This window comes from Ovis canadensis, chromosome 1 (assembly GCF_042477335.2).
Source record: "Ovis canadensis isolate MfBH-ARS-UI-01 breed Bighorn chromosome 1, ARS-UI_OviCan_v2, whole genome shotgun sequence".
NCBI lineage: Eukaryota > Metazoa > Chordata > Mammalia > Artiodactyla > Bovidae > Ovis > Ovis canadensis.
The window spans coordinates 269,972,349-269,984,845 of record NC_091245.1 but is presented as its reverse complement, the minus strand read 5'-3'; the positions used below and the strand labels follow the sequence as shown (position 1 = coordinate 269,984,845).

The 12,497-nt window shown below is 45.0% G+C and overlaps 1 protein-coding gene across 1 annotated transcript; it reads right to left on the bottom strand.

Annotated features, from left to right (window-relative positions):
• Window positions 1-525: 525 nt before the first annotated feature.
• Window positions 526-11,805, bottom strand: LOC138430402 (chloride intracellular channel protein 6-like). The gene is given in 6 exon segments (XM_069572601.1): window positions 526-907; window positions 8,942-9,123; window positions 10,568-10,587; window positions 10,589-10,672; window positions 11,285-11,410; window positions 11,729-11,805. Coding segments are annotated over 6 exon segments (651 nt in total). The 3' UTR covers window positions 526-745.
• Between the last annotated feature and the right edge of the window lie 692 nt (window positions 11,806-12,497).

Here is a 12,497-nt window from a genome sequence, read left to right as displayed (position 1 = left end):
CTAGGGCTGACCAACAAGGTATTACCAAGGCGGGGGTTGGGGGAGGGGGGAGTGGTCCCCTCACCAGTCCTTGAAAATAAACTAACACAATACCACAGAGGCAGGAAATTATATGTGGTTTGAATGCGTATGTGTGAAAGAGTCTGAAGACTTGGAAGATACTCACCAACACGTTATCAGCAGTTATCTAACTGTAGTGAAATTCTAGGTGACTTTTGTCTTTCTTTTTTATACCTTCTGACTTTGTTTCAAATATTAAAACAAGCAAGTATCACTTTGTAATTATAAAAATAATTTTGTTTTTTAAAAGTTAAACTACCATTTTAGAGCAGAAGGCTATGAATGATTATGAAAACTATCACAGACAAACACACTTTTTTAAAAAATAAAGGAGGTTAATAATAGGTAAGGCTTGAATTCAAGCCTTATTTGCTTTGAAACTTAAACTGCAAAACTCATGCCCTAAATAGCATGGATTACAAGGTCCCGGAATGCCAAAGATATAAATGAACATAAACCAGACAATTGGAGTGTATAACAACTGGTATTATTCATATATACTAGTGAGCTGACAAATTACAAGGCTAGGAATAATTTCCTGTTGAGTGCATGCGATGGTATCCACATTGCTAAAGTATGAGCATTTTTTTGCAAAGGATGGTTACTGGGAGGGAAAGGCAAAGGAGACACTCTTTCCATAGTCTAGCTCACACAGCTGAGAAAGGAGACAGAAAACAGTCTGGCTTCACTTCATTCTTTTGGCAACATCTGAATATGCGTGTTCAATCTCCTGGTCAGCGGGACATGTGTTTGTGTATTCATCCCGAGCATACGCATTGTTCAAGTACCTCCAGATGCCAGTCATTTCAGAAGGAAATTCAAAATCTTTGTATCTCTTGGCCACGATCTGAAAATGAAGAGGAAACAGTCAGAAAGGGAAAACCCACAAACGTAGGCAGTTACATCAGACAATCCATTCTTCTGAGGCGTGTAATATATTCTTTCTCAAGTTCCCATGTCCTACAGCCGTTCAAGCTGCCCAAGTTGAGATATGAGTTTTCCGGGGGCATACTGAGTATGGGACTCAAAACAGAGGTGCTACACAACCATGCCCACCCATTCATCACAGACAGTCCTCATGACCCACTGGCATGAATTTGCTCTATTGTCTAGTTGCTCAGTCGTGTCCAGCTCTTTTGTGACCCCATGGACTGTAGCCCACCAGGCTCCTCTGTCTGTGAGAGTTCCCTGGCAATAATACTGGAGTGGGCCACTATTTCCTTCTCCAGGGGAATCTTCCTGACCGAAGGATTGAACCCGAATCTCCTGTGCAGATTCTTTACCATCTGAGCCACCAGGGAAGCCCTGAGCTTGCTCTGTAACCTGGTGGATTTCTCTTTGTCTTTCTAGTAGTTTTCTCTCCCTGTGTTCTGCTGCTGGGTTATTTGGTGCCTAAAGATTCAGATGGCTCAGATGGTAAAGAGTCTGCCTGCAATTCAGGAGACCTAGGTTTGATCCCTGGGTCAGGAAGATCCCCTGGAGGACATGGCAACTCACTCCAGTATTCTTGCCTAGAGAATCCCATGAGCAGAGGAGACAATCCATGGGATCCACAGATTTGGACACAACTAAGTGACTAACACTTTCATTTTCAAAGGTTCAGGATGGATCTTCAGTTTAGATTGTGCCAGGATCACTTTGAAGTGCCCTCTTTTTCCTATTTGCTGAACCTCACCTTCTGAAACCCCAAGTACCTGGGTATATTACACCTGTGGATTTCCATCATTCTGCCCCTGAAAGGATCATTTCATTGTGGGTCTACCATGTGCAGAGGGCAGATTCATGAACTGAAAAATCCTTATTCTCAAGGAAACAGTGAATGTTTTCCCAGGTGGCTCAGAGATTAAAGCATCTGCCTACAATGTGGGAGACCTGGGTTCGATCCCTGAGTCAGGAAGATCCCCTGGAGAATGAAATAGCAACCCACTCCAGTATTCTTGCCTGGAGAATCCCATGGACGGAGGAGCCCGGTGGGCTACAGTCCATGGAGTCGCAAAGAGTCAGACACGACTGAGCGACTTCACTTTCTTACTTACAGATGGGGTAGCTGAGAATGGATATCATGAAAACACAGTGGTGTGAGATGTCTCCTCTGGCTGGAGGGTGTCGCTGGGAATTCACCACAAAGGAGGGTGTATCCTCTTGCAGATGATATGTGTTCCCTGGGGTTGCCTTAACAAAGCACTACAACCATGGGTGGCTTGAAACAACAGAAATGTCTTCTCCCACACTCCTGGAGGCCCAGAGTCCAAGATCATGGTGTCAGCAGGGCTGAGCTCCCTTTGAAGCCTCCAGGGAAGGATCCATTCCAGGTCTCTCCCTGTCTCTGGCTCATGGGAGCACAGCTCCAGTCTCTACCTGGCACTTGCCCTGTGCTGGTGTCTCTGGATCCAAATTCCCTTTTATAAGAACATCTGTCATGTTGGATTAGGGGCCCATTATACTGCTTCTAATCGATTAACATGATCTCATCTTAACTAATTACATCTGCAAAAACTCTATTTCCAAATAAGGTCAGTTTTGAGATATTGGGAGTTAGGACTTGGGTCTAACTTAGATATGAATTTGGGGGGACAAACACTTGGAAAGCTAAGACAAACCTAGACAGCTTCTTAGCAGAGACATCACTTTAGCAACAAATGTGCATATAGTCAAAGCTATGGTTTTTCCATAAGTCATGTATGGATGTGAGAGTTGGACTGTAAAGAAAGCTGAGTGCCAAAGAACTGATGCTTTTGAACTGTGGTGTTGGAGAAGACTCTTGAGAGTCCCTTGGACTGCAAGGAGATTCAACCAGGCAATCCTAAAGGAAATAAATCCTGAATATTCATTGAGAGGACTGATGCTAAAGTTCCAATACTTTGGCCAAGTGATGCAAAGAGCTGACTCATCGGACAAGACCCTGATGCTGGGAAAGATTGAAAGCAGGAGGAGAAGGGGACGACAGAGGATGAGATGGCTGGATGGCATCACCTACTCAATGGACATGAGTTTGAGTAAACTCCAGGAGATGGTGATGGGCAGGGAAGCCTGGCGTGCTGCAGTCCATGGAGTCCCAAAGAGTCGGGCACTACTGAGCAACTGAACAACAATACTTGGAAGGACAGTATTTCCCGTTATATTGGCTCCTGGGATGTTTGGACAACATGAGTGTGGAATCTGTCACCAGTTAGAAGATCTTCAGGACTTATTTCTCAGATTTTGGAAGCTGGGAGCTAATGATGCAGCAAGACAGGATCACATATCTTTTCATAGAGCCTTCTAAATAATTATCTTTTACTTGAATTCAATCTTACTAGAGATTAATGTCAAGACTCCTGCTTTTCTTTTGTTTGCATTTGCCTGCTTTTGCTTTACCCAAACATTCTGAGTAAATTTATTACATATGTGCCTCTCATAAATGTAAACTTGTTTTATATCATATCTTATTAATGTAATACTTTGTTTCCCAACTTCCTGTAAATATTTTTGCATTTATGTATGTGTGTGTTTCCCTCTCTGGTGGTTTGGAAGGTTTATGGTCTGTTTTAACTCTTCCAGTGGTTGTCGTTGCTTAGTTGCTAAGTTGTGTCTGACTCTTTGTGACTGCATGGACCTGCCAGGCTTCTCTGTTATGGGATTTCCCAGGCAAGAATACTGGAGTGGGTCCAGTGGTTTCCTATATAACCTTAAGTAATAGGAATTCTTTATTTCTTGATTTATCAGCTATTCTTTGATTGACCTCTACTTACTCCTGCTAATAAGCAAGGAAATTAGTATACTTAAACTTCTTCTTGTTTCTGACCTATTATCCTCCTTCCAATGGTGTGAAAATTGAAGTTTAGCACATCTGATTCAGTCCTGTAGCTATAATTCCTACTGCTGTTGAGTTTTAGTTCTGGTTTCAGATTTACCACCAATCCTTTTATACCACACACCTTCTCTGTTCTTGGATTCTTATTTTATTATCCTTTTTTATTATGTCATCATATAGAAATTTTATTTTTACAAAATGGCTCAGAGTGTTTATTCCATCAAGACCAGAAGTCTAGGTAAAAGCAACAATTTACTTGGATATGAAATTCTTACATCACACCTCCTTTCCTTTAATCCTTGGACTACTGGCTGTGCTGGGTCTTCACTGTGGCACACAGGTTTCTCTAGTTGCAGTACATGGGCTTGGCTGCCCCAAAGCATGTGGGCTCTGAGTTCCCTGACCAAGCATAGAACCTGTGTCCCCTGCATTGGAAAGTGGATTCTTAACCACTGGGCCACCAGGGAAGTCTCAAACCCTTTAACTGTTAAAACACTGTTTTCTGGCTTTTAACGTGATCCTAGAATCCTGCAGAGAAGGGAATGACAACCCACTCTGGTATTCTTTCGTTTTTAATTGAAGGATAATTGCTTTATAGAATTTTATTGCTTTCAGTCAAACTTCAACATGAACCAGCCATAGGTATACATATATCCCCTCCCTTTTGAACCTCCCTGCCATCTCCCTCCCCATCCCACTCCTCTCGGTTGATACAGAGCCCCTGTTTGAGTTTCCTGAGCCACACAGCAAATTCCCAATGGCCGTCTATTTTACATACAGTAATGTAAGTTTCCATGTTACTCTCTTCATACATCTCACCCTCTCCTCCCCTCTCCCTTGTTCATAAGTCTATTCTCTATGTCTGTTTCTCCGTTGCTGTCCTGTAAATAAATTCTTCAGTACCATTTTTCTAGATTCTGTATATATTCATTTGCATATGATACTTATCTCTCTTCCTGACTTACTTCACTCTGTATAATAGGTTCTAGGTTCATCCACCTCATCAGAATGACTCAAATGTGTTCCTTTTTATGGCTGAGTAATCTTCCATTGTGTATATTTACCACTTCTTTATCTATTCATCTGTCAATGGATAGCTAGGTTGCTTCCATGTTCTAGCTATTGTAAATAGTGCTGCAATGAACAATGGGATGCATGTGTCTTTTTAAATTTTGTTTTCCTCCAGGTATATGTCTAAGAGTGGGATTGCTGGGTCAGATGGTGGTTTTACTCCTAGTTTTTTAAGGAATCTCCTTACCATCTTCCATAGTGGCTGTATCAATTTGAATCCTCACCAACAGTGTGAGAGTGTTCCCTTTTGCCCATACCCTCTCCAGCATTTATTGTTTGTAGACTCTTTGGTAAGGGCCATTCTGACTGGTGTGAGGTGATATCTCATTGTGGTTTTGATTTGCATTTCTCTAACGATGAGCAATGCTGAGCATCTTTTTGTTTGTTTGTCAGCCATCTGTATGTCTTCTTTGGAGAAATGTCTGTTTAGGTCTTTCCCCCACTTTTTGACTGGGTTGTTTGTTTTTCTGGTATTGAGTTGTATGAGCTGCTTGTATATTTTGGAAATTAATCCTTTGTCAGTTGTTTCATTTGCTATTATTTTCTCCCATTCTCAGGGCTGTCTTTTCACCTTGCTTTTAGTTTCCTTTGCTGTGCAAAAGCTTTTAAGTTTAATCAGGTCCCACTTGTTTACTTTTGTTTTTATTTCTGATACTCTAGGAGGTGGGTCATAGAGGATCTTGCTTTGATTTATGTCATCACCACACCAGTATTCTTGCCTGGAGAATTCCATGGACGGGGAGCCTGGAAAGCTACAGTCCATGGGGTGGCAAAGAGTCAAACATGACCGAGCAAGCAACACTTCCACCTCACTTTAGAGACATATGTGGCTAGTCTGAATTTCTCTGTTGTGTAGGTGGCCTTACCTTTTATTATTATTACTATTATCATTATCATCTGGGCACCCAAAAGGTTCTTTTTTATTGTCAAAGTTCAGTAATTTATCAGTTATATCATACATAGTGTGTTGACTGTTCAGGACAGTATTTTTCTAAACATGGATTGCTATTTAAAGTAAATGTTCAGGTCTTCCTTTAGTTCAAAACTCTTTACCTTTGAGTCTGCTTTTTCCTCTTTTTTTTCCTTTCTGGTTCTCTTGTTCCTGATTATGTGCACCTGGATTCTCTCTAATCACCTTTACCTCTTGCTTCTCCATTCAGTTTGAGAGAATTTCCTCAGGCTGTCCTAAAAATCCTTGATGAATTTCTGCAAAGTCATATTCCACCTCTTGCTACTCCTAATACAACTTCTAAGCAATTTCTGAAATTGCTTTGTTTTTAAGTTTTTTTTTCCAGTTCTACCAGTTTCATTTTCATCCTCTTTGTGAGATTATATTTTTTGACACATTGTGACTTGTCTCTGAGCCCTTTCTCCAAAGGTTTGTTTGCTAGGCTGAGTAGCTCAGTCATGTCCAACTCTTTTGAGATCTCATGGACTGTAGCACACCAGGATCCTCTGTCCATGGGCTTTTTCACCCAAGAACACTGGAGTGGGTTGCTATTTCCTACTTCAGGTCATCTTCCCAACAAGGGATAAAACCCATGTCTCCTGTGTCTTCTGCCTTGCAGAAGTGGGTTTTTTACCCACTAAGCCATCAGGGAAGAAATCATGTTCTCTTTCTTTCTTTCTTTTTTTGAGGCTGTAGAGAAGCATCTGTCTGAAAAGTTCTTTGGTTTACTGGACCAATCTTAACCAGAGAGGTGTTTCTCATCTGCCTTTTTCTCTTTTGTTCTATTTAACCCTTCCCCTTCTTCTTTGTGATCATCTCTATCCACATAGAGGTCCCACTTGGATTCCTTTTGGTTACTAAACATCTTTTAATGGGCAGACCAGTTGGACCTACTATTTGCCTAAAAACAAGGTGGAGAGCATTGGGAGTAAGGCCAGGCAGCAGGCAGACCAATTTGGATATTTATTCTCAAACACCTGCTCATCAAGGGGCTTCCCTGGTGGCTCAAATGGTAAAGAATCTTCCTGCAATGCAAAAGACCCAGGCTCAACCCCTGGTCAGGAAGATCTCCTGGAGAAGGAAATGAGAGCCCACTCTAGTATTCTTGCCTGGGGAATTCTGTGGATGGAGGAGCCTGGCAGGCTAGAGTACACAGGTCACAGAGTCAGACATAACTGAGCGACTAACCGTTAACTTTTTCACCTGCTCATCAAACAGTGCTCTATACTCTGCTCCAGGGACACATGAGGGTCAAGGTCAAAGTCAGGGTTAGTGCCTCCTCCACTCTGAGGATTAGGAGGAGGTCGTCATGGCTAAAAGTGACGCTGAGGTCATCTACAGTCTCTCTTCTGAATGATTCCAAGTTTATTTCTTTTCTCTGCTCAGCAGTCAAAAGGCAGAACGCTTCTTTCCTTCTCTCCTCCCTTCCACCTCCCCTCCCTGTTCCTTTGGGTCAGGGGACAGTGGCAGAACACACAGGTGGCACCTCTGAACAGTTTCACCTTCAGCTCTGCCCCCACAGAGCTCTCATCTCCATAGGGCTGGTCCCTGCCTCTCTTGGCCCACCCCACGCTCTGTCTTCAAACAAAGAACCATGGGGTCACAAAGAGTTGGACACAACTGAGTGACTGAACTGAACTAAAATCCCAAATAAATGCGTTATTAGAACAAAAGGTCCTTGACTTGTATTTCCCTATGTCTTCTCTCCCATCTCCCTATCCTTATACCAAGGACCTAGTTCTGGACCTGGTATGACCTGTATAATAAGGATGCCTCTGAACAAGGGTTGGGCTTCTTCCTGGGGAATCTAGGGACACTGAGGACCAGGGGCACACCAACAGTGATAATGATACAAAAACTAACAGCTGTGAGTGACACCCAGACTGGGGCACTTCAGAGAGGAGCCGTAACTAAGGAGTCCAAGGGTGGGGTCATCTGCTTCTGAATTTCAGAGTCACCCACAGAAATTCTGATTATATGCGTCAGGGGCTGAATTGAGGGGTTGACATTTCTAACAGGGCTTCCCTGGTGGCTCAGCAATAAAGAAGCCATCTGCATTGTCTTATATGTGGATTCAATCCCTGGGTCAGGAAGATACTCTGGAGGAAGGCATGGTAACTCACTCCAGTAACCTTGTTGGGAAAATCCCATGGACAGAGGAGTCTGGGGAGCTGTAGTCCATGGGGTCGCAAAGAGTCAGAGACGCCTGGAGCCCCTAGCAGGCACATTTTCTATGTTAGTAGGCACAATTCTTATGCCTACTAATGTTGGAGAACTACTGGTCTAGGGAATCTTTAAACCCTAATTATACATGACCAGTGACTTTTATTTCATGTTCGATCACCAGGGAAAACAGGCTGCCACACGTGGTCCAGCCGAGGAGTTGTCAGCTGCTCACCAGCTGTAAGGGGTCTGTGTTAAGAGCCAACCTCCTCCCTTATCCCAGGGTTAGGCTTACTCTTCCCATCACCAACAATTGACTGAGTTCATTTTTTCTTTCCAAGGTTGGCTCAGCTGTTTTGGTTGCTGTTTTTGTTTTTGGACTGCACTGTTCAGCTTGCAGGATTTTAGTTGCCCACCCAGGCATTGAACCCAGGCCACCCCGGCAAAAGTGCTGAGTCCCAACCACTGGACCACCACCAGGGAATTTCCCGAGTTCACATTTTAATCCTCGCAGATTCCAAACACCATCTCCCAGCCTGGAGTGTGAAACACCAGCTACAATCAATGTATTCCCTCAAGTTGCTTTCACATAGCTTGTCTTTAGGCTGTGGGGGTTAAGACTGGAAAAGAGAAGCTGTGAGGATGGAGGGATGAGAGCCAAGCTCTCAGATGCTTGAGGAGAACCTCCGAGGAACATCTGAGAATAGCATCCACATATCTCAAACTTGGGGCTTGGCTGCCACAAACAGAAACTAGCTAGAATTTTAAATTCAGGAGACCCTGTTTTAGATTGTCTTGGCAAAACACACACACACACACACACACACACACACACGCAAGTCCAAACAAAATGAAACAAAGCCCCATTCATGTATTCAGCACCCGAGGTACGAGGAAGGACAAACCTTAATAATGTGGAGCTTGGGTAAGAGGTTGCAGTCAGCCAGCGTGAGCTCGTTGCCATCCAGGAACTTCCCTCCAGAAACAGCAGCTTCCTCGGTGCTGTAGGCATCTATCTTATCAGGCAGGGGTCTGTTCAGATAACTATCGAGCTTCTTCAGGGCCTTTAACAGGTTCCTTTCATAAACTAAAATGGGAAGGCAGAAAATAACTACGATGAGCCATGGAAGTCCGCATCTCCTGTCTTTGTTATTGTTCACTCGGTCAGTCCTGTCTGACTCTTTACAACCCCATGGACTGCAGCACGCCAGGCTTCCCTGTCCTTCACCATCTCCCAGAGCTTGCTCAAACTCATGTCCATTGGGTCAATGATGCCATCCAACCATCTCATCCTCTGTCATCCCCCTCTCCTCCTGCCCTCCTCTCTCTAGATATCAAAAAAAAAAAAAAAAAACACCAATAAAGGAGTTTGTCCCTTCCATCCTGAGATATGGCCAGTGAGTGTTAAGAGAGTCAGGAAGGAGACAGGTGGGTTTATGAGATCTAAATAAAAGATTCACTTCTCCTTGGAAAATAATTCTGCTGTCTACACAACACTGCTGCTTCTAGAACTTATTCATTTATTCAAAAATCTATATGGAGAAACTTTCATGGTGGGCATCACCGACTCAACGGACATGAGTTTGGGTAAACTCCTGGAGTTAGTGATGGACAGGGAGGCCTGGCGTGCTGCAGCCCATGGGGTCACAAAGTGTCAGATGTGACTGAGCGGCTGAACTGAACTGAATGGTTAAGACTCTGTGCTTTCCAGGTGGGATGGGGTGAGAGGTGGGAGGGAGGCTCAAGAGGGAGAGGATGGGTATATATCTATGGTTGATTCATGTTGATGTATGGCAAAAACCAACTCAATATGGTAAAGCAATTATATTCCAACTAAAAATAAATAAACTAAAAAAGACTTCACATTTCCAATGCAGGGTCAGAGAACTTAGATCCCACATGCCATACAATGTGACCAAAACATTTTTTAAAAAATTAAAAAAAATCTTTGTGGAAATCGCATAGTGAAGGGAGCACCAACAGAAGGTTCATTCACCCTGAATTCCATGGGAGAGCAAGGAATCACTGGTGGTGATGATTTTCTCCTAAAAATGTCCTTGTTTGGACAATCTCTAGAAAAGCACTCAGTCCCTGAAACCCATGTGCAGACTCAGAGTGGGAGGTACTTTTTCCTTATTTCTATACACAGATCCCTCCCCGCTGTGCTGCTGCTGCTGCTGCTAAGTCGCTTCAGTCGTGTCCAACTCTGTGCGACCCCATAGATGGCAGCCCACCAGGCTCCCCCGTCCCTGAGATTCTCCAGGCAAGAACATGAGTGGGTTGCCGTTTCCTTCTCCAGTGCATGAAAGTGAAAAGTGAAAGTGCAGTCGCTCAGTCGTGTCCAACTCCTAGCGACCCCATGGACTGCAGCCTACCAGGCTCCTCCGTCCATGGGATTTGCCAGGCAAGAATACTGGAGTGGGGTGCCATTGCCTTCTCCGACCCCGCTGTGCAGTGAGTCAGAATTCCCTACATCTTATAAGAAGCCACACCAGAGGCGGAATGGAGGTCCATGGAGAAAACAGACTCACTCTCGTTTGCATCCTTCTTCGTTTTTTATAAATGCTGAAAACTTGGCAAACACGTCATTTCTGGCAGAGTTAGATTCAGGGTGCTGGGTCCCCAGCTCAGGGTACCTTGAAAAGTTCAAAGCGAGAGTATCACAGATCAGCAATGTTTGATTTAGGAGAATACAAAGCGGGAGGGGAAGAAATTACTTTCTCTGAGCACATATAAAAATGAAAACTGCTCCTTAAATGTTTTCCTAATCTTTCCATCTTGAAAGTTGGGAGCAACCCCATCCAGGAGTACAGAACTGGATGGACTGTTCTTATCCTGGGATGGAGGGCCCCCTGGCCTTGCTGGTCTTGGTTCTCTTCCTCCTGAAATAAAGATGATGAACTAGAGGGTTCCCTTGCAGGCCCAGCCTGCAGCGATGCTGCGTGTAACACACCCTCCCAAAGGGCCAGCAGAAACAGGCCACCCACGTGACATCGGCCCACTTCCTCCCCACTTCCTGCCATCAAACCCTAATTGCCAAATGGCAGGTGCAGAGCAGTGAAATCCCAGCCACCTAGACTCAGGGCTTCTAATCTCGCTGTGTTTCCTGTGGCACACCACAGGTACAGCTCAGGAGGTAAGCGCCACAGCCGCAGGAAACCAACACACAGTGCCAGGAGCTTCAGAACTGTCTGTGAACAGGGGAAAGTGACAGCCAAGTTGCCAGCACTGGTTTTGACGAGGCTCACCTTGGGGGAGCCAATTTCTCCTCCAAGAACTCCTCGATCTTATTCACGTCTGTCTTGACTTTACCGTCAAAAGTCATGAAAGGTGGGTTAGTGCTGGGAGCCAAGTTCTGCAGGTCCGTGGGCTTCCTGGGCAGGGGGGAAGGGCAGTGCCAGGGTTGGGATCATTGCCAAGGCTTAACCATGTGCCCCTCACCATCCACACATACACACACCAGTAGATGAGAAACCACCCTTCAGAATTTCAGAGGCAACTGGGAGTTTACAAACTGTTCTACTAGCAAGGAAAGTGTGGCCATTTATCTGGAGACGGGGCTGAAAAGTTAACCCTCCCCAATGTTATCAGCCAGGAGGGGGCTCAGGCAGGCTCCGCAGAGGGTCACGGCTGACCAGTCGTGGGCAGGCAGCCTCCTCCCAGTTCCCCTCCTCCTACCCGTTCCGGGTTACCTCTGACCCCATCCTGTAATGACGTCGTGGCCCATGTACGCCCGCTCCAATCCAGGGTCCTGAGCCAGGGTGGACATGCCCGGGACAGGGCCCATGGGTCCTAGGAGTGTGCATGCGTGTGCCTGTGTGTTTCTGTCTCTGTGTCTCCATCTGTGTGTGTGTCTGTGTGTTTGTGTATGTCTGTGTGTATGTGCGTCTCCATTTCTGTGTGTGTGTGTGTGCAGGCACACGCCTGTGTGTCTGTGTTTCTGTGTGTCTCTGTGGGTGTCTGTCTCTATGCGTCTCTGTCTGAGTGTGTCTATGTGTGTGTCTGTGTTTGTGTCTGTATTTGGGTCTATGCACCTGTGTCTGTATGTCTGTGTGTGTGTGTCTCCATCTCTGTGTGTATGCATGTGTGTGTGCACGCACATGCCTGTGTGTCTGTGTCTCTGGGTGCCTCTGTGCGTGTCTGTCTCTGTGTGTCTCCACCTGTGTGTGTGTATGTGTGTGTGTGTGTCTGTGTATGCTCCTGTGTCTGTGTGTCTGTGTGGATGCATGTCTCCATCTGTGTGTGTGTGTGCGTGCGCCTGTGTGTCTGTGTCTCTGTGTGCCTCTGTGCATGTCTGTCTGTCTGTCTGAGTGCATGTATGTGTGTGTCTGTGTCTGTATTTGGGTGTGTGTATGCACTTGTGTCTGTATGTCTATGTATATATGAGTCTCCATCTATGTGTGTGTGTGTATGTGTGTATGCGTGTGCACGCCTGTGTATCTGTGTCTCTGTGTGCCTCTG